At 24.2% G+C, this 25,240-nt stretch overlaps 2 protein-coding genes and 1 pseudogene across 5 annotated transcripts; 1 reads left to right on the top strand and 2 right to left on the bottom strand.

Moving 5' to 3' along the window:
• Positions 1-5,598: 5,598 nt before the first annotated feature.
• Positions 5,599-6,600, bottom strand: LOC131170327 (protein MALE DISCOVERER 2-like). The gene is made up of 3 exons (XM_058129379.1): positions 6,477-6,600; positions 5,985-6,118; positions 5,599-5,859 (listed from the first exon to the last, which is right to left on the bottom strand). Exons 1-3 carry the CDS (start codon positions 6,598-6,600, stop codon positions 5,599-5,601), a joined length of 519 nt encoding a protein of 172 aa, XP_057985362.1.
• Positions 6,601-11,255: 4,655 nt separating this feature from the next.
• Positions 11,256-11,991, top strand: LOC110652907 (protein DOG1-like 4; annotated as a pseudogene).
• Positions 11,992-19,722: 7,731 nt separating this feature from the next.
• Positions 19,723-24,906, bottom strand: LOC110646788 (protein MALE DISCOVERER 2). 4 transcript variants are annotated; one of them, XM_058130196.1, is made up of 13 exons: positions 24,430-24,906; positions 23,816-24,231; positions 23,580-23,682; positions 23,408-23,479; positions 23,004-23,147; positions 22,780-22,923; positions 21,858-21,919; positions 21,301-21,759; positions 20,967-21,157; positions 20,712-20,844; positions 20,460-20,617; positions 20,189-20,380; positions 19,723-20,063 (listed from the first exon to the last, which is right to left on the bottom strand). In XM_058130196.1, exons 2-13 carry the CDS (start codon positions 23,907-23,909, stop codon positions 19,803-19,805), a joined length of 2,013 nt encoding a protein of 670 aa, XP_057986179.1. In that variant the 5' UTR covers positions 23,910-24,231; positions 24,430-24,906; the 3' UTR covers positions 19,723-19,802. The 4 variants fall into 4 exon arrangements, with proteins under 4 accessions (XP_057986179.1, XP_057986177.1, XP_057986178.1 ...); XM_058130194.1 differs by having other exon boundaries at positions 23,580-23,712; XM_058130195.1 differs by having other exon boundaries at positions 23,810-24,231.
• Positions 24,907-25,240: the final 334 nt, after the last annotated feature.

Consider the following 25,240-nt stretch of genomic DNA (forward strand, 5'->3'; position numbering starts at 1 on the left):
ATAAATATTTAATTTTAATTAATATTTATAATTTTATAAATATTAATATATTGTTTTATTGAAATAAAAATATACTTACAATAATAAAGATATGCATAATGAATAAGTTAATTAGGTTTAAATTTAATTATTTTTAATATTTTTTTGTTAGTATTAGTCTTCAATTAAGATTAAGTAATTTTTTTAACAAATTTTAAAATTAATAATAATGTTTGGATGATTTATATTATTTTTATTTTCATTTTTAAAAATTATAGTCATTAATATATAATTTTAATTAATATTCATAATTTTATAAATATTAATATATTGTTTTATTAAAAAAATTCTTAGATGGAAATTAAATAAAAAAATGATATGTAACTAATAAATATTTTTAAATATATATAATAAATAATTAATTGTAAATAAAAATTTAAAAAAATTAGATACTAATAAACTATTTTACTTAATATTATAATACGATCAAATTATATTTTTATTTATTAATTTTTTATTTTAGATAATTAATTCTTGTAAAATTTTATAATTAATTGAAGTATAAATAGGATCAAAAATTTTAAGTTCATATTAACCATAAAATTAAGAATTTTAAATTTATACAAACTTTAAAGTTAATTTAAATAATAAAAATATAATTATAGTTAATTTTAAGAATAAATGGCATTTTGGGTAAAGCCAATGTTTCCCCCTCCTCCCTCATATATGCATAAGAATAAATTAATTAGGTTTAAATTTAATTGTCTTTAATATTTTTTTATTAGTATTGAAAAAATTAAAATCAAATACAATTCCTTTCAAGTTGTTTATTTAATAAATTATAAATTAATAATAATCTTTAGATGATTTATATTCTTTTATTGTTTTTATAAATTATAGACATAAAATATTTAATTTTCATTAATATTTAAAATTTTATAAATATTAATATATTATTTATAAAAACAAAAAAAATCTTATATGAAAATTAACTTATAAAAATAATATGCAACTAATAAAATATCTTTAAATATATAAAATAAATAACTAATTATAAATATAAATTTGAAAATTAGATACTAATAAACTATGTCACTTAACATTGCAATACGATCAAATTATATTTTTTTATTTATTAATTTTTTTATTTTAGTTAATTGCTTCATGTAAAATTTTATATTTAATTAAAATTAAATTTAAATAGGACTAATAATTTTAAATTTATATTAATTCTAAAAATTAAAAATTTTAAATTTGTACAAACTTTAAAATTAATTTAAATAATAAAAATATAATTATAATTAATTTTAAAAATGAAAGAAAATTTGGGGAAAACTAAGCTAATGTTCTCCCTCCTTTATACATTTATATATAATATAGATATATCGATATAAATTAATTGTGTTTTTTTTTTATTTTTCATTTATTAGTTTCTTACTTTAATTAATTACTTCTTATAATATTTTATATTTAATTGAAGTTAATTATAAGTATTATTAAGAATTTTAAATTTATATGATTTCTAAAATTAATAATTTCAAATTTATACAAATATTAAAATTAATTTAAATAATAAAAATATAATTATAATTAATTCGAGGAATAAATGACATTTTTGGCAAAACTAATATTCTCCCTTCCCACATTTGTATAAAATATAGACTATGTAAAAATATAAATAAACCTATTTTTTTGAGATGGAAACAAAAATTTAAATCTTAAACTTTAATTAAAAAATCAGTTATATCTCTATTATTATTATTATAGTAAAATAATAATTTTAAAACATTATTAAGAAAATGAAAAAGAAAGAAGATTTTTTAATGCTTAAATTATAGAATAAAATTAATTAAACTTATTGATAAAATTAATTGAAATCGTAAAAATTGAAAACGATTGGATAAATCGATTGAAATCACCAAAATTAAAATTATTGAAATAATTTCAATTTAATATATATATATATACCTATTTAATTTAATGTTATTGTAATGAAATCATTAATTTTTCATGAGAATGTCAAAGTAAAGATAATTTCTTATGGCTATTTTTTTTATTTTTCATTTAAATCAAATATTTTAATTAAAATTTGTTTATGAAATTCAATATTTTTTTCAAATATTACTATGAATTGGTGTTAGAATAATTATTATTATTAAAAATTTATATTGCAATATTACCAAAAGAAAACTTTATAATATATTTTTAGTATTTGTCAATGTGATAATCTAAATTTTTCTTATTTAAGTTACTAAAATATTTTAATTTTTATTCTTTAATTAGCTTGATTAATAATATATAGATTTTGACAAAATAGAATTGGAAATTTTTATATATAAATTATTTTTAACCATCATTTATAGGTTCTACGTTTTATTCAAATTGAATAATTATTTAATAAAAATCATGAAAATTAAAATAGAATTTATCACCTATATAACATTATTTTTATTAATCAAATATATAATTAAAAAATTAAAAATTCATTTAAGACAGAAAAATTAGTGATATGTCAAAATAATTGATTGGAATTTGTTAAATAAAGAGTTATTTTCACTCTGTCTAACTTTTTGATAAAATTTTTATTATATTGAATTATTTTATCGTTAATATTTCCATGACTCTTTTTTACAATTATTTTATTAATTTTTTATAATATAAATTTATAGGAAGTAATAATTATGGACCATCAAAATCACAAATTTTATATTGTAAATATCTAACTAACTTATCACATATACTGATATGTTCATTTTATTCACCTATATATTAGAAGAAACCTATTATTTTGTTAAATAAATTAATTGATAAGATATTGGAAAAAATTATTTATTATTTAATGTATTAATTTTGTAATACATATAAAAGTGAGGAGGGGAATAATGAGATTATCAAAAATATCTTTAATTTTTAAAATTATTTATAATTATATTTTTTATTAATTTAAAAAATGTATTTTAAGTAAAATAAAAATTAAATATTATTAGATATAAAATTCTTATTGTATTATGTCTCAAAATTAACAATCATAATTTTTATTAAAAATAATTAAAAAAAACTAAAATAGAAAGGATTTTACTATTGAAGGCTACCTAAACCATTCGGATATTTCAAGAGTCTAATTCTCAGGTATTTTTTCTCATTTTGTTGTCATTTGTATATTCATTTTTGTATAATTTTATGAACTTATTTATATAATTTTATTTATTTGACAGATATTTTTGGAATCACTGAGACTAATTCTGATAAGATTTTGTATTATTCTATCATGTTTATAGTATTTTATTTATATTATTTTAATTGATTAATTTAATATTTCTTATAATTTTTTGAACTAAAATTAATTAGAAATAAAATATCATGATGGTAATTTAATATTATGATAATAAAAAATTAAATTTAACTAGATATTAAAAATAATTAAATTATAATAATATAATATTATATAAAAATTATATATAAAAAATTTAAATTACAAATATGTAAAATGAATACAAATAACATACAATGCATGTTTTAAAAAAAATAGTTATTTTAAAATTTTAAAAAACAAATTATATTTTTTTAATTATTTTCTAACTTTCATTAATAAAAAAATATATTTTTTAACGGTGACACAATATTGTAGATAGATTTAAAATTGACCAAATAATTTTAATAAATTAAAAATAAAAATATTTTATTATAATTTTGTCAAACTTCGAATTAAATTATAATTTATGCTAAAATTTTATTGAAATGAGTCCATAAAGCACAATTGAAAATGAATTTCAATTTATGAAATTTATTTTTAATTTTATTATTTTAAATCATTGATATATATATATAATTTAAAAAAAATACGTTGCACATGAATTAAATAATTTATGACTCATAATTAATTTTATCTTTATAAATAAATAAAATCTAATCATAATAAATTTTAAATTATTATGTAGATATATTAGACTTTATTTTAATATATTAAATGATAATTCTAAAAAGATAATTTATAAAATACTCATAATTAATTACTTATTTAAAATTTTTTAGTTAAAATTTTTTTTCATCTTATAACATACTTATTTTTCAAATAATTTTCATTTAATTTATTATTAATTATAATACTAACAATTATATTTCAAACATTTGTAAACATTTATGATTTATAAAAAAGAAATTAAATCTCAAGTAATAAAAGCCATGTTCTTTAGTTTAAAAATTCATTAAAAATAATTGTAAAATATTATCATAATTTTGGAATGATCTTAAATTTTGCAATTGTAAAATTGTTCATATATATAATATGAATATGAAAATCCAATAACAAACATAATTAAAATCAATTAAATAAATTTTTACTAAAAATTTTATTCTTGATATTGCTTTTTACATATACTAATAATAATATAAATTAAATAACTAAAAAAAAGAAGAAAAACTCCAAATAAACAATTTGTATAATATGTAATATTTTTTTAAACCATTTAATAAGAAAGAAATTTTGAAAAAAAAATTAAAAAACCTAAGTTTTGATATTATTGCGTGAATCTCTTCAAATATAATACACCTTTATTATTTTTAATTTATAATTATTTTTAAAAAATTTAAAATTTTTTTATCTAAAATATAAATATGTTCAATTTATTTTATTTATTATTTAATTGTAAAAACATTAAAGAATTTAATAATATTTAAATTATAGTGTAAAAATTAGAATTACATTGAAATTCCATTAAAAGTGTACAATGGTTTGAAATAAATATTGTGCGTGAATAACATGTAATTTTTTTTTTTCAAATCATTTAATTGGTGGACATATTGATAAATCTATTCATACAAAGTGTATTTTTATTATTTTTAAATTTTTTAAATTTTATTTTTTAAAAAATAATTTTAACATTTCAACCACAGTTTTAAACGAGTACTAAATTATTAAAGTCAATGGTTAATTTATTTGTTAATAGAATTAAATTAGTATTAAAAATATATAAAAAAAAATTAATATATAAATTTTACTATATCTCAAAGATTTAATTATACATTGTCCTAAAGTAAATAAAAATAACATAATGAATAGATTTGGAGAGACACAGGTGGCAAAGAATGAGCTAATTAGCAGGTGATATACATATATATATATATATATATATATCTATCTATCTATCTTAGCTTGTCCTTCCACCTAGGAGCTGGTGAACAGGTCTAGTTTAATCTTAATATAAATAGGCATTACAATTTTGTCTTAAAAAAAAAGTGTTACAAATTTAGTAAAATTTTATGATTTAATTAATTATGATTAATTTATGTTAGATTATTAGTATGGTAAGGTAAAAAAAAAATTAAGTGGGTAGGTTTTTTTTTTTAGTAAGTAGTCAAATCTAAATCTGTTAAGGGAAAGGTGCAAGTTGAATAGTCCTTGATATCACACTCTTTTCAATTCAAATGAAAATATCTCCCTCTACATAATTGAATATTCATATTGCATTGTAATCAAAATTTTCCTGCTTTTTCAGAAAATCATTTGCCAAAACACAGCAACTCCAATTGCAATATCAAAAAGCTAAATTTTATATTTTTGCCATGAAGTCTGAGAGAGACTTGACTTACAATACAAAGAAGGAGAGAGAAAGACAGAACTTAAGTCGGCTCGACAGATAATATTTCAAGTTCAGCCCACCAAAGAGGAGAAAGTCTTGGAGTTGCTTGATCAGGTGAGATAGCAATCACTTCCCTCAACTTGGAAGTGATATCCTTCATTGTTGGTTTTTGCCTTGGATCTGGTTGTATGCACTCTTGGATAATCTCACATATGAGGTCAAGCCCATTCTTTTTGAAAGACTTGAGGGTTGGGTCAATCAGGTAACTGATACTACGTTTGCTATTCAAATATTCAGCGGCCTGCAAGTTTATAGTTAAATTATATGCTTATCAGCCAGCCATGCATGCAACTAGAACACAAATGTTATTTAGCCATAAAGCAATTCTCAAAGACATGAGAGTATAGGATTTCATAAAAGATTTACCAATTTTTCGAGGGACCCTTGTTCTTTCGAGTATTTGAGCTTTCCAGAAATGATTTCTAGCAACAAAATCCCAAAACAATAGACATTTGTCTCTACATCAACCAAAGGTGGTAATGTAGAATGCGCTGAGGAATCTTGTGGCAAGAAAGAGATCTCAGCAATCGAGAGGGACCACAGATATGGTGAGAAGGTACATTAAAGAAACAAAATAGAATGAAGCCAACCCATGAAGGAGATTACCGTAGCTGCATAGTCATCAGTTAGAAAGATATTATGTGAATTCAAGTTAGAATATGCCACTGGTAGATTTAAATCATGGTGCATGTGTTGTAAGTAATAAGCAATGCCCATAATAATCCTCATCCTTGCACTCCAGTCAAGATGTTCCATTTCTTTAACCGAAGATACAGAATAAATGTTTCAGCCTCTAAATTACCACAAGAGAAATCTATCGAAATTTCCATCGTTAAATTAATATACAGAGAGTATTACCATGCAGATGCTCAAAAAGGGTTCCACTAGGAGCGTATTTAAATACCATCATCCTATTGGAAGGTTTATCCTCCTCACAGTAGCCAATGAGATTGACAAAGTACTGGTTAACTCGAGATAACATGTAATTTTTTTTTCAAATCATTTAATTGGTGGACATATTGATAAATCCATTCATAAAAAGTGCATTTTTATTATTTTTACCATTTTTAAATTTTATTTTAAAAAAAATAATAATTTTAACATTTCAACCACAGTTTAAACGAGTAATAAATTATTAGAGTCAATGGTCAATTTATTTGTTAATAGAATTAAATTTTAAAATTAAATTATTATTAAAAATATATATAAAAAATTAATATATAAATTTTATTATATCTCAAAGATTTAATTATACATTGTCCTAAAATAAATAAAAATAATATAATTAATAGATTTGGAGACACAAAAATGGCAAAGAATGAGCTAATTAGCATGAGATATATATATATACACACACGTAGATATCTATCTTAACTCCTCCTTCCACCCAGGAGCTGGTGAACAGGTCTAGTTTATAGTTAAATTATATGCTTATCAGCCAGCCATACATGTAGCTAGAATACAAATGTTATTTAGCCATAAAGCAATTCCTAGAGATATGAGAGTATAGGATTTCATAAAAGATTTCATAAAATTATTTTTAGAGGTTAATCAGTTTCTAAATTACCTATTTTGGACCTTTTTCAATAGGCCATTGATCTAGGAAAAGATTATTAGATTGGCGGACCACGAGAGACCTTGTTTGGATCAAACATGTGGGTCAAGTTCCCAAAATATATATTATGCTTACCTGAGCACATTCTTGAATTTTCCTTTTTAATTTCATCCAATTTATCATGCTTTGAGTAGAAAACCAAGCAAGTATCATATTTAGTGAGAGCTGAATGCATTCATTTTACAAAACTTCAATTGAGCACCCACTTTCTAGTTTCGCTGGTGGTGCTGTAATGCCCTGGGGCACAGTCTCTCTCTCTATATGCATACTCTTTTTTTCTCTTAAAACACTTTTTGCACATAACCCAGAAAATTCCTATATTAAACATAATATTTTGGATTTTAAAGCTTTTATGTGTCACGACCCGATCCCATGGGCCAGACCGGCAATAGGATCTGGGTTGGCATAAAGCCCCCAAGGCCCGTAGTAAGCCTTACTGTTTCCAAATCTATAACCAAGGCCCAAAAATTGAGGCCCAACATGTAAATAAAATAAAAAAAAAATATTTTATTTTAATTCAGATCAACCCAACTTGATGATTATCAGCTACTAAAGTGAGGAGAGCCCAGCTCAACCCTATTACCACCATTTACAAATTATTTATATGTCACAAAAATTTTCATTCAGTAAAAACTAGTAACTCAATTTAACACTGTCTCTAACAAGATCCTTAATACTGTTAACACATGTGGAGTTCTAGATTACAAATTTTAGAAAATAATATTACAAATAAATAACTGTTAGTGAACCTACGAGAAAGAAAGCAGGTTACTCTGAAAAAGAACTCCTCCTATAGCCTGAAAAATAGGGTGAACAAGAGTGAGCGTTCGACTCATAGAGTAAGATATTTATTTTACATACAATTTCTGTAACTATCTAATTCTAATGCATCCTTAGAAATGAAATGCATCATCTTCATACAAGTCATACAAATCATATTATGTCACATCAAAGATAATATGGAGCACTCACACATCCGTATCAAATCCATACTCACACATACATATATGGGAAGTTGATCCCCCTACCTAGCTCTCTTAATTCAAGGCTTGCCAGCGAGATGAACTTGAGCTGGACTTTTGCTTAATAATCCATATGCGGGGATCAATGAGATCAACTCAAAGCCGTACTCACCCTGACTTCCTCAAAAAGGATTAGGCCCTAAGCGAGACTAGCATAAGCCGATTTGCTCGTCCTACCCATATCCATATACACCCGCTCACACACACAGCTCCAGATTATCAAAACACAGCAACCAAAGTAATATCATCAAGTATAAATGCAAAGTAGGGCATGCTTAATAATTAACTACATAATTATAAGTATAAGTGATGCATGAGCATATCAGAAATATAACAATATTGAAATTGTAAATAAAATAAATATTTACTCACAGTACACTGGGGGCTATTATGGCTGCTGGGTGAATGAAAATAGCTGACCTCGATCACCTAAATAATTATATTATAAATTTATTAGTACTAATTCAAATTAAGACTCTAAAGAGGCAATAAATAGCCTAATTTATACTGAAAATCTAGTAGAGCTTTCCCTATAAATAGGACATACCCAACCTACAAAAAGATTCAAATAATACTTCTAATTCACCAATTTCCACAATCACATCTCATCAACATCATATGGCCTCTCCAGGGCCCTCCAAATCAGACAATAGTCATAAACTTGAAAATTTATGTTTTAGTCCCTATAATTGACATTTTGTAAAAATTCACTCAACCAAGCTTTAAAAATTCTAAAATTTTGCCCCGCGGTCCTTAATAAGGTTATAAAGTTATTGCAAAAGGAATTGTAATTTTCTAATCACTCATGAATATTTTATAAATTTTTATTCAAGAATATTACTCAATCCCATAAGTTTCCAATAGCTAACATATTCTTAATTCAACCCAATTCAAAATTCACATATTTAACTCTCCATTCTCAAGCTTCCACAAATTATATAAAATTTAAATACCATAAATTCAAGTAATCTTATATGCCCATATGCTAAAAATCTAACTAACACTCATATATATTTTTCGAAAATATTCCACAATCACTCAAAAATTCAACAAACATCATAGAATATCTCCAAATAATTTTACTTTCATTATGTATTTTTCTTAGAATTTTTCTCTAATTTTTTATGTTTAAGAAACATTGTATTTAAGCACCACAGATTGAGAAATAAAGAAAATAATCTTACCCATAGCTTTTCTGTGTCTCAAAAATTTCAAAAATTTATGAGGAAGCCTTTGAAAATTGAATCGTCCCCAAAGCTCGCTGGAGCCACCACTGGAACCACCACGCACTGTGGCTGGCTGTGGGTCACCGGCAACATTTGCCGGAACTGGTCATACCAAAATGTTCCTCTCCTCCTCCTGAGTTCATAGGTGGTCTCAGATCGTCGATCCAACGATCGGATCGTCGAAAATCTCACTGGAAAGTCAAAAAAAGCCTATTTTCTCTCTCCTCGCTAGCGCCGGAAACAGCAACCAAATCCTACGAGGCTAGTCTCATCTAAAAAAGCTCTCTATTAGGAGTCCATATTCATTGGAATCACTCTGATTGGACGTCGGGATCGTCGGATATGAGCGTTCAATTGGGACCCATTTTTCTCTCTCTTGCCTCACAGGTCGCCACTACCGCTGCTGCTGGAGGCTCTCCGGATGTTGGCTGGAGGTCGCCGGTGGTTACTGGTGCCACCTAGGGTGTCGCCAGCTAGTGGGAGGGGTCACCAGAGCAAGAAAAGGAAAGAGGGAGAGAGATGAGAGAGAGAGTGGTGGTGGTGGGGGAGAGAGAGAGAGAGAGAGAGAGAGAGAGAGAGAGAGAGAATCAGTTTTTTTTTTCTTTTTCTTTCTTTTTTTTAAATAATATATATATATATATATATATATATATATATATATATATATATATATATATTATCCTTATTAAGTTCTAATCAAAATATAATTAAAATATTACTAATATTTATAATGAACTCTTACTCAATAAATTATAATAATGAAGAAAATAAAATAAATAATATTGATAATAATCAAATTTCTAACAATTTCATCAAATCTTTAAAACTAGGGTTAAGAGTAATACAATAATAATATATTTTTTCAATTGATATAATATTAATACTTAAAAATAATCATTTAAATGAAAATTGGATTATTAAATAATTTATAAAATATGCTTAGAAATAATCTTTAAAATATATATTTGAAAATTTTATAAAAATTATAAATTAGTCAGATGATATTAAAATAATATCAAAATACTATATATATAAAATATGAAAGTTACATTTATAAAAAAATTGGGTTATTATATTATATATGCTTGAATTATTGATTGGAAAAAACAAAAAATTGGCTATTGTTATTTTTAGGGGCTTTTTGTGAGTTAGAGTTGTTATTCATTGGTCTTCATAACCATAGCCATTTGTGGCAATACGTAAATTAATAATTACTCAAATGATAAATTCGTCAATTGAAGCAACTGCAAGCAATTAGAAATGATCAAACTCAAATCAATAAAATCAAAAGCTTAAAGCAAGTTGTTGGCTTGTAGCTATTGAAACATGTCAGCAAATGAATCAAGTTGCATAGAGTTGTATATTACCTCAGAGGAGGGTTAAGTTGATAGAGACAACGAAGGAAGAGAAAGATATCTGGGTTCCACATTGAACTCAACATAGTTTATTTTATTGACACGTTTTCCAACATAAGAATCATAAAACACTAGGTGGTGGGGTGCATGAGTGACTCATCAACATGGTCAAAGCCAAACCTAAATCCATCAGACTCATGTCCCTCTCTGGGAGAGGCTTTCCATATTTGTAAAGCGTCACTCGTCCCTTGACACTCACCACTAACTCATTGCTGCACGTAAGCCAAGCACAAGTATACCTTTTCTTATATATAAAAACATATCACTCTATTCATCTCTCTCTATCTCCCACCTAGTCCTAGCTAGCTAGTTATCCCTCTTCTTTCTCCATCTTTTTGTATAAACGAAGGGGGAAAGATATGAAAACTAAAGTTGAAGAGAGGTTCTCTGAGTTTTTTGAGAAGTGGATGTGTCAACTCGATGAGTATTTGCAACACCTGCGAAGGGTGTCTGAGGATTATCGAGCTAAAACTGGGTGTGAGCATGAGCAAGAGCTACAAACTTCAGTGTCCAAAGTCACACAACATTGCAAAGACTACTACACTATAAAATGGGCCTTAGCCCATGAAGATTGTGCTTGCTTTCTTTTGTCCAATTTGGATTTCCCCTTTAGAAAATGCGTATTCTTGGGTTACTGGGTGGAAATCTTCAGCAGTGTTTAAACTGGTTAACTCAATAAGGACAAATGGTGTTCCCAGTTTGAGTCTGGTTGAATTGACACAAGAACAGATGAGAAAGGTTGAGGCTTTGAGGGTGAAAATAAGGTTAGAAGAGGAGAAGGTGGAGAGGGAAATGGAGAGGCAACAAGTGGCTATAGCAGACAGGAAGATGGCAGAGTTGGTAAGATTGGTGGTTCGAGTGAAGAATGGGGAGCAAGTGAGGCAGGTGGAGGGACTGGTGCAAGTGGCACTAAAAGGAGTAATGGTAGGACAAGAGAAGGTGATGAAAGCAGCAAATTGTGTAAGGCTTAGGACTTTGAAGGGAGTTTTGGATGTTTTGAGCCCACTACAATATGTGGAGTTCTTGGCTGGGATTGGCATGCTTCAAATTTAGCTAAGACAATGGGGAAAGAAAAGGGCTTGCACCATTAATTAGAAACTTCTAGTTGTAGGGCTTTAGGGGTTTTGATTTTTACTTTTAGACTTGTTTTCTTTTACCTTGATTTGGCTTTATCTTAATTAATGTGCATGTACTATTTAGTGGCTTTAATTTAAATTTTTTTTTCATACTTATTATAAAAACTCATAATTTAATTTTTTTTTATATAATGTTTTATTAATTTTATATTATATAATATTATCATTATATTACAAATATTATATTTAATTATTTAAATTAAAATATTAATTTTAATTTCATTTTAATTAATTATATATATAAAAGTATTTATCAATTTAAAATTATTTTTTATTCAATCATATTTTTAAAAAATTATGTGTTATAATATTAATATAATAAAAAATATTAATAAATTTTTAAAATATAAATAGGTGAAAATATATAAAAATTAAAATAAATTAATAATAAATATAAATTAGCCCATGAATTTAATTCATTTAAATTTTATTATTTATTTTTTTAAGAAAAGTTTGATTTGCATACATTTTATTTTAAAATCATATTAACTTGCATAATAAAATTGTATACCTAAATTAATGTGAAAGAGAATTACTTATAAAATTAGAAAACAAAATAAATTTTAAAATAAATTTTTATTAGTTTAGTGCATTATTATTACAAAATTTTCATTTTTATTATATTGATATTTTGAAATTTTATATTGTCATATTATTTAATACAAAAAATTTAAAATCTATTTAATATATTTATAGATTATATTATATATGTTATAAGTACATTGTTTATATATGTTATAGGTACATTGTTAACATATAAATTTAATCATGCATATTCTAATTAAAATTGAATTATATATATATAGAGAGAGAGAGGGCTACTTCTAAATTAAAAACTATAACAAAATTTCTGTAAAATAATTTAAAAAAAATAAAATTTAAAAGAAAAAAAATTAAATTTATATTATTAAAATTTGTAATAATAATTTATTAGTTCAAAAAGTTTGTCCCTCATTCATACATGTTTATACATTATAGTGCATAGTCTATTATTATAAATGAATTGTATTTATTACTTATTTATATTTTAATTATATTAAAATTATATTTCTAAAAACATCATAAAAAATATTTTTATAAAATTGACTTCAGCTTTAATTATTTTTTTTATTTAGTATTTAGTATAATTGAGCATAATATTATTCTTGATTCAATTATTAATAGAAAATTAGAATTATATTAATACAATAAAATAAATTTAGTCCAATATGGTTTGGTTTATATAATATATTTTTTTTATTTCAATTCTTATCAATTCTTCTTTTCATTCAAAAGAATAAGGATTATGAACACTACTATTTTTAACACTAAAAGAAATAAAAATAGAAAAATATTAATATTGTAATAATATAAATATAAATCTAATTAATTAATTAATATATTATTAATATTATCTTTTATTTATTATTAATGCAAGTGATAATATTTTATATAGGTGGTATAATGCTAGCTCTACAATAATAATTTTTAAGAAATCATACTTGTAATAATATAAATATGCATATGAATGAATTAATTAGGTTTAAATTTAATTATCTTTAATTTTTTTGTTAGTATTGATCTTCAATTAAAATTAAATAAAATTCCTTTTATGTTCTTCATTTAAAAAATTTTAAAATTATTAATAATCTTCTAATGATTTCTACTATTTTGGTTTTCATTTTTATAAATTATAGTCATTAATATATAATTTTAATTAATATTCATAATTTTATAAATATTAATATATGGTTTTATTGAAATAAAAATATACTTGAAATAATAAAGATATACATAATCAATAAATTAATTTGGTTTAAATTTAATTATTTTTAATTTTTTTTTTAGAATTAGACTTCTATTAAGATTAAATAATTTTTTTGAAGTTGATCATTTAACAAATTTTAAAATTAATAATAATGTTTGGGTGATTTATATTATTTTTATTTTCATTTTTAAAAATTATAGTCATTAATATATAATTTTAATTAATATTCATAATTTTATAAATATTAATATATTGTTTTACTAAAAAAATCTTAGATGGAAATTAATTAAAAAATAATATGTAACTAATAAATATTTTAAATATATATAATAAATAATTAATTGTTAATAAAAAATAAAAAATTAGATACTAATAATATATTTTACTTAATATTGTAATACGATGAAATTATATTTTTTATTTTTTATTTATTAATTTTTTTATTTTAGGTAATTAATTCTTGTAAATTTTATATTTTTTTGAAGTTAATTATAAATAGGATTAAAAATTTTAAGTTTATATTAACCATAAAATTAAGAATTTTAAATTTATATAAATTTTAAAATTAATTTAAATAATAAAAATATAATTATAATTAATTTTAAGAATAAATGGCAATTTGAGTAAAGTCAGTGTTTCCCCTCCTCCTTCATATATACATAAGTTTAAATTTAATTATCTTTCATATTTTTTTATTAGTATTGAAAATAATTAAAATTAAATAAAATTCCTTTTAAGTTGTTTATTTAATAAATTCTAAAATTAATAATAATCTTTAGATGATTTATATTATTTTTATTGTTTTTATAAATTATAGTCATAAAAATATTTAATTTTAATTAATATTTATAATTTTATAAATATTAATATATTATTTATTGAAATAAAAAATCATATATGAAAATTAACTTATAAAAATAATATGCAACTAATAAAATATCTTTATATATATATATATATATATATATATATATATATATATATATATATATATATATATAACTAATTATAAATATAAATTTAAAAATTAGATACTAATAAACTATTTTACTTAATTTTATAATACGATCAAATTATATTTTTTATTTATTAATTTCTTATTTTATTAGTTACTTCATGTAAAATTTTATATTTAATTAAAATTAAATATAAATAGGACTAATAATTTTAAATTTATATTAATCCTAAAATTAAGAATTTTAAATTTGTATAAACTTTAAAATTAATTTAAATAATAAAAATATAATTGTAATTAAATTTAAGAATGAAAGGAAACTCTTGGCAAAACCAAGCTGATATTCTCTCTCCTTTATGCATTTATATATAATATAAATATATCGATATAAATTAATTGCGTTTTTTTTTTTTCACTTATTAGTTTCTTACTTTAATTAGTTACTTCTTATCATATTTTATATTTAATTAAAGTTAATTATAAGTATTATTAAGAATTTTAAATTTATATGATTTCTAAAATTAATAATTTCAAATTTATACAAATATTAAAATGAATTTAAATAATAAAAATATAATTACAATTAATTCTAGGAATAAATGGCATTTTTAGCAAAACTAATATTCTCCCTTCCCATATTTGTATATAATATAAACTATGTGAAAATATAAATAAACCTATTTTTTTGAGATGGAAACAAAAATTTAAATCTTAAACTTTAATTAAAAAATCAGTTATATCTCTATTCTTATTATGGTAAAATAATAATTTTAAAATATTATTAAGCATATGAAAAAGAAAGAAGATTTTTTAATGTTTAAATTATAGAATGAAATTAATTAAATTTATTGATAAAATTAATTGAAATCATTAAAATTGAAAACGATTGGATAAATCGATTGAAATCACCAAAATTAAAATTATTGAAATAATTTCAATTTAGTGTATATATATATATATATATATATATATATATATATATATATATATATATATATATATATATATATTAATGTTATTATAATGAAATCATTAATTTTCCATGAGAATGTCAAACTAAAGATAATTTATTATGGCTAATTTTTAATGTTTAAATTATAGAATGAAATTAATTAAATTTATTGATAAAATTAATTGAAATCGTTGAAATTGAAAACAATTGGATAAATCGATTAAAATCACCAAAATTAAAATTATTGAAATAATTTCAATTAATATATATATATATATATATATATATATATATATATATATATATTAATGTTATTGTAATGAAATCATTAATTTTCCATGAGAATGTCAAAGTAAAGATAATTTCTTATGGCTATTTTTTTTAATTTTTCATTTAAATCAAATATTTTAAATAAAATTTGTTTATAAAATTCAATATTTTTTTCAAATATTACTATGAATTGGTGTTAGAATAATTATTGTTATTAAAAATTTATATTGCAATATTAAAAAAAAAACTTTATAATATATTTTTAGCATTTGTCAATGTGATAATCTAAATTTTTCTTATTTGAGTTACTAAAATATTTTAATTTTTATTTTTCAATTAACTCGATTAATAATATATAGATTTTGACAAAATAGAATTGGAAATTTTTGGATATAAATTATTTTTAACCATCTCTACTTTTTAGTCAAATTGAGTAATTATTTAATAAAAATCATGAAAATTAAAATAGAATTTATCACCTATATAACATTATTTTTATTAATCAAATATATAATTAAAAAATCAAAAAATTCATTTACATAGAAAGATTAGTGATATGTTAAAATAATTGATTGGGATTTGTTAAATAAAGAGTTATTTTCACTCTCTCTAACTTTTTGATAAAATTTTTATTATATTGAATTATTTTATCATCAATATTTATATGACTCTTTTTTATAATTATTTTATTAATTTTTTATAATATAAATTTACAGGAAGTAATAATTATGGACCATCAAAATCATAAATTTTATATTGTAAATATCTAACTAACTCAAAGTCACAAATTTTATATTGCAAATATCTAACTAACTTATCACATATACATGATATGTTTATTTTATTCACCTATATATTAGAAGAAACCTACTATTTTGTCAAATAAATTAATTGATAAGATAATGGAGAAAATTAATTATTATCTAATATATTTGTAATATATATAAAAGTGAGAAGGGGAATAATGGGATTGTCAAAAATATCTTTAATTTTTAAAATTATTTATAATTATATTTTTTATTATTCAAAAAATGTATTTTAAGTAAAATAAAAATTAAATATTATTAGTTATAAAATTCTTATTGTATTAGATCTCAAAATTAACTATCATAATTTTTATTAAAAATAATTAAAAAAATAAAATAGAAGGGATATTACTATTGATGACTACCTAAACTATTCAGATATTTAAAGAGGCAAATTCTCAGGTATTTTTTCTCATTTTATTGTCATTTGCATATTTATTTTTGTGTAATTTTTTGAACTTATTCATATAATTTAATTTATTTAATAGATATTTTTGAAATCGCTGAGACTAATTCTGGTAAGATTTTGTATTCTTCTATCATGTTTATATTATTTTATTTATATTATTTTAAATGATTAATTTAAAGTTTCTTATTAATTTTATTTTCTTACAATTTTTTGAACTAACATTAATTAAAAATAAAATATCATGATTGTAATTTAATATTATGACAATAAAAAATTAAATTTAACTAGATATTAAAACTAATTAAATTATGAAAATATAATATTATATAAAAAAAATTATATATAAAAAATTTAAATTACAAATATGTAAAATGAATACAAATAACATACAATGCATGTTTTAAAAAAATTGTTATTTTGAAATTTTAAAAGACAAATTATATTTTTTTAATTATTTTCTCACTTTCATTCACAAAAAAATATATATTTTAACAGTGACACTATATTGTAGATAGATTTAAAATTGAACAAATAATTTTAATAAATAAAAAATAAAGATATTTTATTATAATTTTGTTAAGCTTCGAATCAAATTATAATTTATGCTAAAATTTTATTGAAATGAATCCATTTTAGACTCTATATTGGCCTATCAAAGCACAATTGAAAATGAGTTTCAATTTATGATAATTTATTTTTAATTTTATTATTTTAAGCCATGATATATATATATATATATAATTTAAAAAAAATATGTTGCACAAGAATTAAATAATTTATAACTCATAATTAATTTTGTCTTTATAAATAAATGAAATATAATCATAATAAATATAAATTATTATGTAGATAAATTAGACTTTATTTTAATATATTAAATGACAATTCTAAAAAGACAATTTTATAAAAAATAAAATATAGTAAATATACTCATAATTAATTACTTATTTAAAATTTTTTAGTTGAAAAATTTGTTCACCTTATAACATACTTATTTTTCAAATAATTTTCATTTTATTTATTATTAATTATAATACTAGCAATTATATTTCAAACATTTGTAAACATTTATGATTTATAAAAAAGAAATTAATCTCAAGTAATAAAAGTCATGCTCTTTATTTTAAAATTTCATTAAAAATAGTTGTAAAATAAATTTTGAAATTGTTCATATATATAATATGAATAAGAAAATCCAATAACAAACATATTTAAAATTAATTAAATAAATTTTTACTAAAAATTTTATTCTTGATATCATTTTTTACATACACTAATAATAATATAAGTTAAATAACTAAAAAAGAGAAGAAAAACTCCAAATAAACAATTTGTATAATATGTAATATTTTTTTAAACCATTTAATAAGGAAGAAATTTTGAAAAAATAAAAATAAAAAACCTAAGTTTTGATATTATTTCATGAATCTCTTAAAATATAATATGCCTTTATTATTTGTAATTTATAATTATTTTTCAAAAATTTAAAATTTTTTATCTAAAATATAAATATGTTCAATTTATTAAATTTTATTATGTAATTATAAAAAATATGAAAGAATTTAATAATATTTAAATGATAGTGTAAAAATTAGAATTACATTAAAATTCCATTAAAAGTGTAAAATAGTTTGAAATAAATATTTTGCATGAGTAACATGTAATTTTTTTTTTTCAAATCATTTAATTGGTGGATATATTGATAAATCTATTCATATAAAGTGCATTTTTATTATTTTTATTATTTTTAAATTTTATTTTTAAAAAAATAATTTTAACATTTCAACACAGTATTAAATGGGTATTGAATTTTTAGAGTCAATGGTCAATTTATTTGGTAATAGAATTAAATTTCAAAATTAAATTATTATTAAATATATATATATATATATATATATATATATATATATATATATATATATATATATATATAAATTTTACTATATCTCAAAGATTTAATTATATATTGTCCCAAAATAAATAAAAATAATAAATGAATAGATTTGGAGAGACACAGGTGGCAAAGAATAGACTAACTAGCAGGTGATATATATATATATATATATATATATATATATATATATATATATATATATATATATATATATATATATATACATATATATACATATATATGTAGGTATCTATTTTAGCTCCTCCTTCCACACAAGAGCTGATGAATAGGTCTAGTTTAATCTTAATATAATAGACATTACAATTTTGTCTTAAAAAAAGTGTTCCAAATTTAATAAAATTTTATAATTTAATTAATTATAATTAATTTATGTTAGATTATTAGTATGGTAGGTAAAAAAAAAAAAAACTTTTAAATGGGTAGTTTTTTTTTTTGTTTTTTTTTATAAGTAGTCTAATCTAAATTTGTCAAGCGAAATGTGCAAGTTGAATAATACTTGATATCACACTCTTTTAAATTCAAATGAAAATATCTCCATCTACATAATTAAATATTCATATTGTATTGTAATCAAAATTTTCTTTCTTTTTTAGAAAATCATTTGCCAAACACAGCAACTCCCATTACAATATCAAAAAGCTAAATTTTAGATTTTTGGCATTAATTCTGAGAGAGACTTGACATACAATACAAATAAAAAGAGAGTGAGACAAAACTTAAGTCGCATCGACAGATAATATTTCAAGTTCAGCCCACCAAAGCGGAGAAAGTCTTGGAGTTGCTTGATCAGGTGAGATAGCAATCACTTCCCTCAACTTGGAAGTGATATCCTTCATTGTTGGTCTTTGCCTTGAATCTGGTTGTATGCACTCTTGGATAATCTCGCATATGAGGTTAAGCTCATTCTTTTTGAAAGACTTGAGGGTTGGGTCAATCATGTAACTGATACTACGTTTGTCATTCAAATATTCAGCAGTCTGCAAGTTTATAGTTAAATTATATGTTTGTCAGCCAGCCATGCATGCAGCTAGAACACAAATGTTATTTAGCCATAAAGCAATTCCCAGAGATATGAAAGTATAGAATTTCATAAAAGATTTACCAATTTTTCGAGGGACCCTTGTTCTTCACAGTATTGGAGCTTTCCAGAAATGATTTCTAGCAACAGAATCCCAAAACAATAGACATTTGTTTCTACATCAGCCAAATGTGGCAATGTAGAATGCGCTGACTCATTGTCATCTGAGCTCTTCGACTTGGAGGAATCTTGTGGCAAGAAAGAGATCTCAGCAATCTGAGAGGGACCATAGATACGATGAGAAGGTACATTAAAGAAACAAAATAGAATGAAGCTAACCCATGAAGGAGATTACCTTAGCTGCATAGTCATCAGTTAGAAAGATATTATGTGAATTCAAGTTAGAATGTGCCACTGGTGGATTTAAATCATGTTGCATGTATTGTAAGCAATAAGCAATGCCCATGATAATCCTCATCCTTGCAATCCAGTCAAGATGTTCCATTTCTTTAACTGAAGATACAGAATAAATGTTTCAGCCTCTAAATTACCACAGGAGAAATCTATCGAAATTTCCATATTTAAATTAATATATAGAAAGTATTACCATGCAGATGCTCAAAAAGGGTTCCATTAGGAGCATATTCAAATACCATCATCCTATTAAAAGGTTCATCCTCCTCACAATAGCCAATGAGATTGACAAAGTTCTGATGGTTAACCCGAGATAACATATCAATCTACAGTGCAAAAATAGTATTAAAATTTAATTGGAAATGCAAGAGAATTTAATTATAGAATCATTGGATGCTATCCCCCTGAAACATTAAATCTTCAACTCAGTAACCACAAAGAGATAGACCTTCTTCCGGTAGGACATTTCTGCATTCTTTGACCAATCTTTGGAAGAAGCAACTAAACTTGATGCAACCACAATCTCAACTCCACTAGACAATGTTCCTTTGTAAACAATGCAGCCTGCAAGAGTGTCAATTATATTGCTGAAATCTTCACAGGCAGTTTCCAGCTCTACTCGATTTAGCTTGGGAACCCCTGAATTTCAAATACATAGATCATCACACCCACAACGTACTAAACAAATGTCAGAAGAGGCCAAAAAAAAGCTTCAAGACTGAAGCAAACACTAATCTGAATTGTAAGCAGATAACAATTTATATAAATTTAATTGAGCTCACCTGTAACAAATGCCTTCTGCAGCTGTCCACTCAGTCCAGTCTTCCAGGGACCAATGGTCGTGACTCCTTGTTTACGGCACATAAACAGCAGGCCCAGAGCAATAATGACCAAGGTAAGCACAGTTGGGATGGACAAGAAATAAATCCATGTATTTCCAGAAGTTTCACTGTTTGGAGATTGATTACTTGAACTGAAATCAGAATCACTTTGGAACCCTTTTGGTGGAGACTTAGAAGGTGAAGTTGGTGATGGAGGTGGAGGAGAGTGATTCTTATTTGCATTTGGTATAGCTGGGAAACTCCCACTACTTCGGCTAGTTGGTAATGCAATAATCTGTTGAGCGGAGGACCCACTACTAGCAGGTGCAGCTGGGAGGTTACTGGACCATTCAAATAGTTTACGACGTGCAAAATTGACAAGGATCTCGACATTTTGGGCCATGTGCGGCTCAGATGAACCTGTACAATACGAATAAAAATATATATTATTTTGTTTCTCACCAGCAATTTATTTTAAAGTTCAAATAAGAAGAGATTGGGAAGCCAGGTGGGCTCACTGTCTGGCTTCTCACAGTAACTGCCATCACATTCATGCGGAGAGTCCTTTCCAAGCTTGAACCTTATAAGAGAGAAACAATCTTAGTAGCAAGAACAGAAATTCAGAAGCATATCTTTGGTTCAATACATATATGGATAAAAGTGTATGTATGTATGTATGTATGTATACATGTAAAGTGTTATATAATCCATACAGTTGCAGTGACAAGGCATTGGGATAACGTATAACAGCCCCTTTAATTGGGATTATCAATGAACAAGCACTATTCTGTTGTTTCAAAGTGCTCTGCCACATACTGCCCTATATATATATATATATATATATATATATATATATAAGTATCAGAAATATAAATAGCTAAGTCACATCTATAGTCAGTCAACCTCACCAGCTGAAATTTATGCAAGATAATGCTCCATGATCATAGAGCACTAATTTATAATGTTATTCCAAATGCTCCATGAAATTTATGCAAAATAATGCTCCATGATTAGTTAGAAGAAATCAAATAGAAAGGAAATTCTGGATGCTATGCCAAATGTTAGTGGCTTAGAGCACTAATTTACAATGCTTAACAGTCAACATTCAATGCAGTTCATAATCATCTCATCCTACTCATCAACTGAGATAGCCTAAGCAGGTTATTTGCAGCAAGATTCAGGGGTTCAAAGACCCAAAAGGCAAGAAATTTTTGCTTGTTTGGGTGAAGAAATAATCAATATGCAATTGACAGGGTATCACTCAGATGTAACTAATTGTTCTCTATACCAAGTAGTGATTTTATATATGCCTGACATTGGCTAAAACTTCTCACTGCGATCAACAAGTTTATCACTGATGAATGATTTCCAATCAGCTGACTGTGAACTACCAACGTGTGTCAATGGTTGTTCAACAGGAGAGAAGAGCAAATCACTTACCCATTTCCATACTTTCTATTTATACAGGCAGTGTGCGTGGCTGCATCACATGAAACATTTACATCAAATTGTGATTCAGAAAATAACTTAAGCCTCCCAATCTCCAGAGAACTGCTGACTTCAAATTTATTGCCACAAAGCAACCTAAGGTAAAGTATTTTAGTCTACATAACCACTAAATATCAAATAACAAAAACCAATGAAATCAATTACAGCTAACTTACAAGCATTTTATTGACAATAGAGTTCCTATTGCCACTGGAATTCCTCCACTAAAGTTATTATCCCTCAAGTCCAGTAGCTCCAGCTTTGCGAGTCCTCCAATCTCTTTAGGAATTGTACCAAAGAAATGGTTTTTGCAAAGCACACTACAAACAAAAAACAGAAAGAAAACCAAAAATTAATTTTTTTTTCCAAGAGCACAACAGAGTTTATAGTATGAATCTACACATGAAAACTGCAGATGCAGTCTCTATAATCTACTAATATCCCCATAAATAATGCATTACAATAACATGTTTTATGTATCAAAATCAATTATTATCTACATTAATTCAGAATCCGAACAACTGTGAAGATTTTAAATCTATAAACTTCACTGTATAACATGTGCAGTATGAATCCTTACAGAGATCTTAAGTGAGTAAGTTTGCCAAGATCAGGTGCCAATGTCCCTTCCAAAGAAAGCCCAGTCAGATCTCTACAAGTATAAAAGTATGATAAGAAATTCATTCTTTTCCTATTATGTAAGAGAACAATGATTGATAACTATTGCAAAACAAGCATAAAGAAGAACTTACAATATTTGTACTTTGCCAGCCACACAATGAACACCAGACCACAAACAAGGATTATTGTCATTGCAGTTCCAGTTAGCAAAAGCACCAAATGGATCAGAACTCACTCTTGCACGAAATTCCAACAAAATTAGTCCTGCATGCCTCAACACTCGTTGAATTAAAATATCAAAAACAAAATCCGACAATTGTTTAAAATGCATATATAAAGAAATGTTAAAAATGAAAATTACCCTCACCGTTAAGTGACCAATAGCCTTGAATTTCAAGACCAAGAATCAAAACCAAGAAGCACAAGAACCGGAATCCATATGGGTTCCATCTACCCCTCATCTCTTGGTGAACAAATTATGGCAGTGGAGGTAGCAACAATCATACAAAATCGCCAGGTTTCCTATTCAAAACCACCCCTAATTGGCAATGATAACAAAAATAACAGCTACTTTAATACCTGAGTATTTGTTTTGATTTACAAATAACTATACAAGACCATATTACAAGGAAATGCAAAGAATTCACATTTGTTGGATATAATAATATCAGGGTCCATCATCTTTGCTTTAATAAATTTTCTCTACACCCTTTCCTCCAAAATGCACATAACCTGGTTCAGCAGGTTATTATCTTCCTGTAATCTCCACAAAATGAATTGGAGCTGCAATTCAAAAAATAGAACCACAGAAAAGATGATGAGAAAAGATAACAGAAAATCATTTTTTGTAGAAGAAACTACAATGCTGCAAAAAGAGGGGGAGAGAGAAAAGAGAATTTCACAGCTAACAAAGAATCAAGGAATACCCTCAAGAGCAAGCAATCCAAAAGAAAGAAAAAGCAAAAGGGTGAATGAATTTACCATAAAGAAGTGGCAGAAAGGGTGGTGTAGTGCTGCTGTTCTTGAGGGCAAGATTGCAATTCTGCTGTAATTTGATAATTTTTTATCCTCTTTCCACAAGAAGAAAATTTGTTCAAGATAAGAAAGAAATCTAATGGGGTGGTGATATGTGGGAGGAAGATAGACACATAGAGACTCAAAAAGGCAGCAATGAAAAAACTAATTAAAAGAAAATTAAAAAAAAAATGCGAAGGTTTTGAAGAGAATGAAATATTTTTCTATTACTGCCCCTTTTCAGGATTATCTCAGAGCATCTCTTCGACCATGCCTCTCTCAGGGGTGCCGCTCTCTCTCTCTCTCTCTCTGAATTTTTCTTGTGTTTGCTTTCTTTTATTTTTCTCTCTCTTCCCCAGAGTTGCTTTCCCTCTCCTTCCTCTGTTTTTTTTTTTAATTTTTTTCTTAGCCACCCCGAGAAGCTGTTGGTTGTTTCGGTTTTCCATTTTTTTTTTCCGTTAGTTCGGTAGGTGCCATTATAATAATAATAATAATAATATTTTTTATTTAATTATTTTTTTATAGTTTAAGTGGGATCCATTGGAGGAAAAACTGTAGATTTTCACGGGAGCAATTTGGATAACCGTAAGTCGGCGGTGGGAACAGTCAGTTTCGTTTATGAGTGGTGGTGAGGGCCCCCACTTCCACCGTATTCGGACGCGCTTTTGCTTCATTGACTGGCCCACAAATATCTCTCTCTCGTTCGTGAGATTGCGTGCGACCCTCCTTCTGTACTTTTTGCTTTTTTTTTTTTTAAGACAAAAATGGAAAGTGGATG

The sequence above is a fragment of the Hevea brasiliensis genome, chromosome 11 (genome assembly GCF_030052815.1).
Source record: "Hevea brasiliensis isolate MT/VB/25A 57/8 chromosome 11, ASM3005281v1, whole genome shotgun sequence".
Taxonomy (NCBI): Eukaryota; Viridiplantae; Streptophyta; class Magnoliopsida; order Malpighiales; family Euphorbiaceae; genus Hevea; species Hevea brasiliensis.

Bases quoted from the DNA above. Each gene is read 5' to 3' on its own strand.
- LOC131170327 (XM_058129379.1), bottom strand. From the start codon at position 6,600: ATGTTATCTCGAGTTAACCAGTACTTTGTCAATCTCATTGGCTACTGT. The intron at 6,119-6,476 runs GTAATACTCTCT...TCTTGCCACAAG, and splicing joins CCTTTTTGAGCATCTGCATG to ATTCCTCAGCGCATTCTACA. The intron at 5,860-5,984 runs GTAAATCTTTTA...ATAAACTTGCAG, and splicing joins AAGGGTCCCTCGAAAAATTG to GCCGCTGAATATTTGAATAG.
- LOC110646788 (XM_058130193.1), bottom strand. From the start codon at position 23,909: ATGAGGGGTAGATGGAACCCATATGGATTCCGGTTCTTGTGCTTCTTG. The intron at 23,148-23,407 runs GTAAGGATTCAT...TTTTGTTTGTAG, and splicing joins CTTACTCACTTAAGATCTCT to TGTGCTTTGCAAAAACCATT. The intron at 22,924-23,003 runs GTAAGTTAGCTG...ACTTTACCTTAG, and splicing joins CTATTGTCAATAAAATGCTT to GTTGCTTTGTGGCAATAAAT.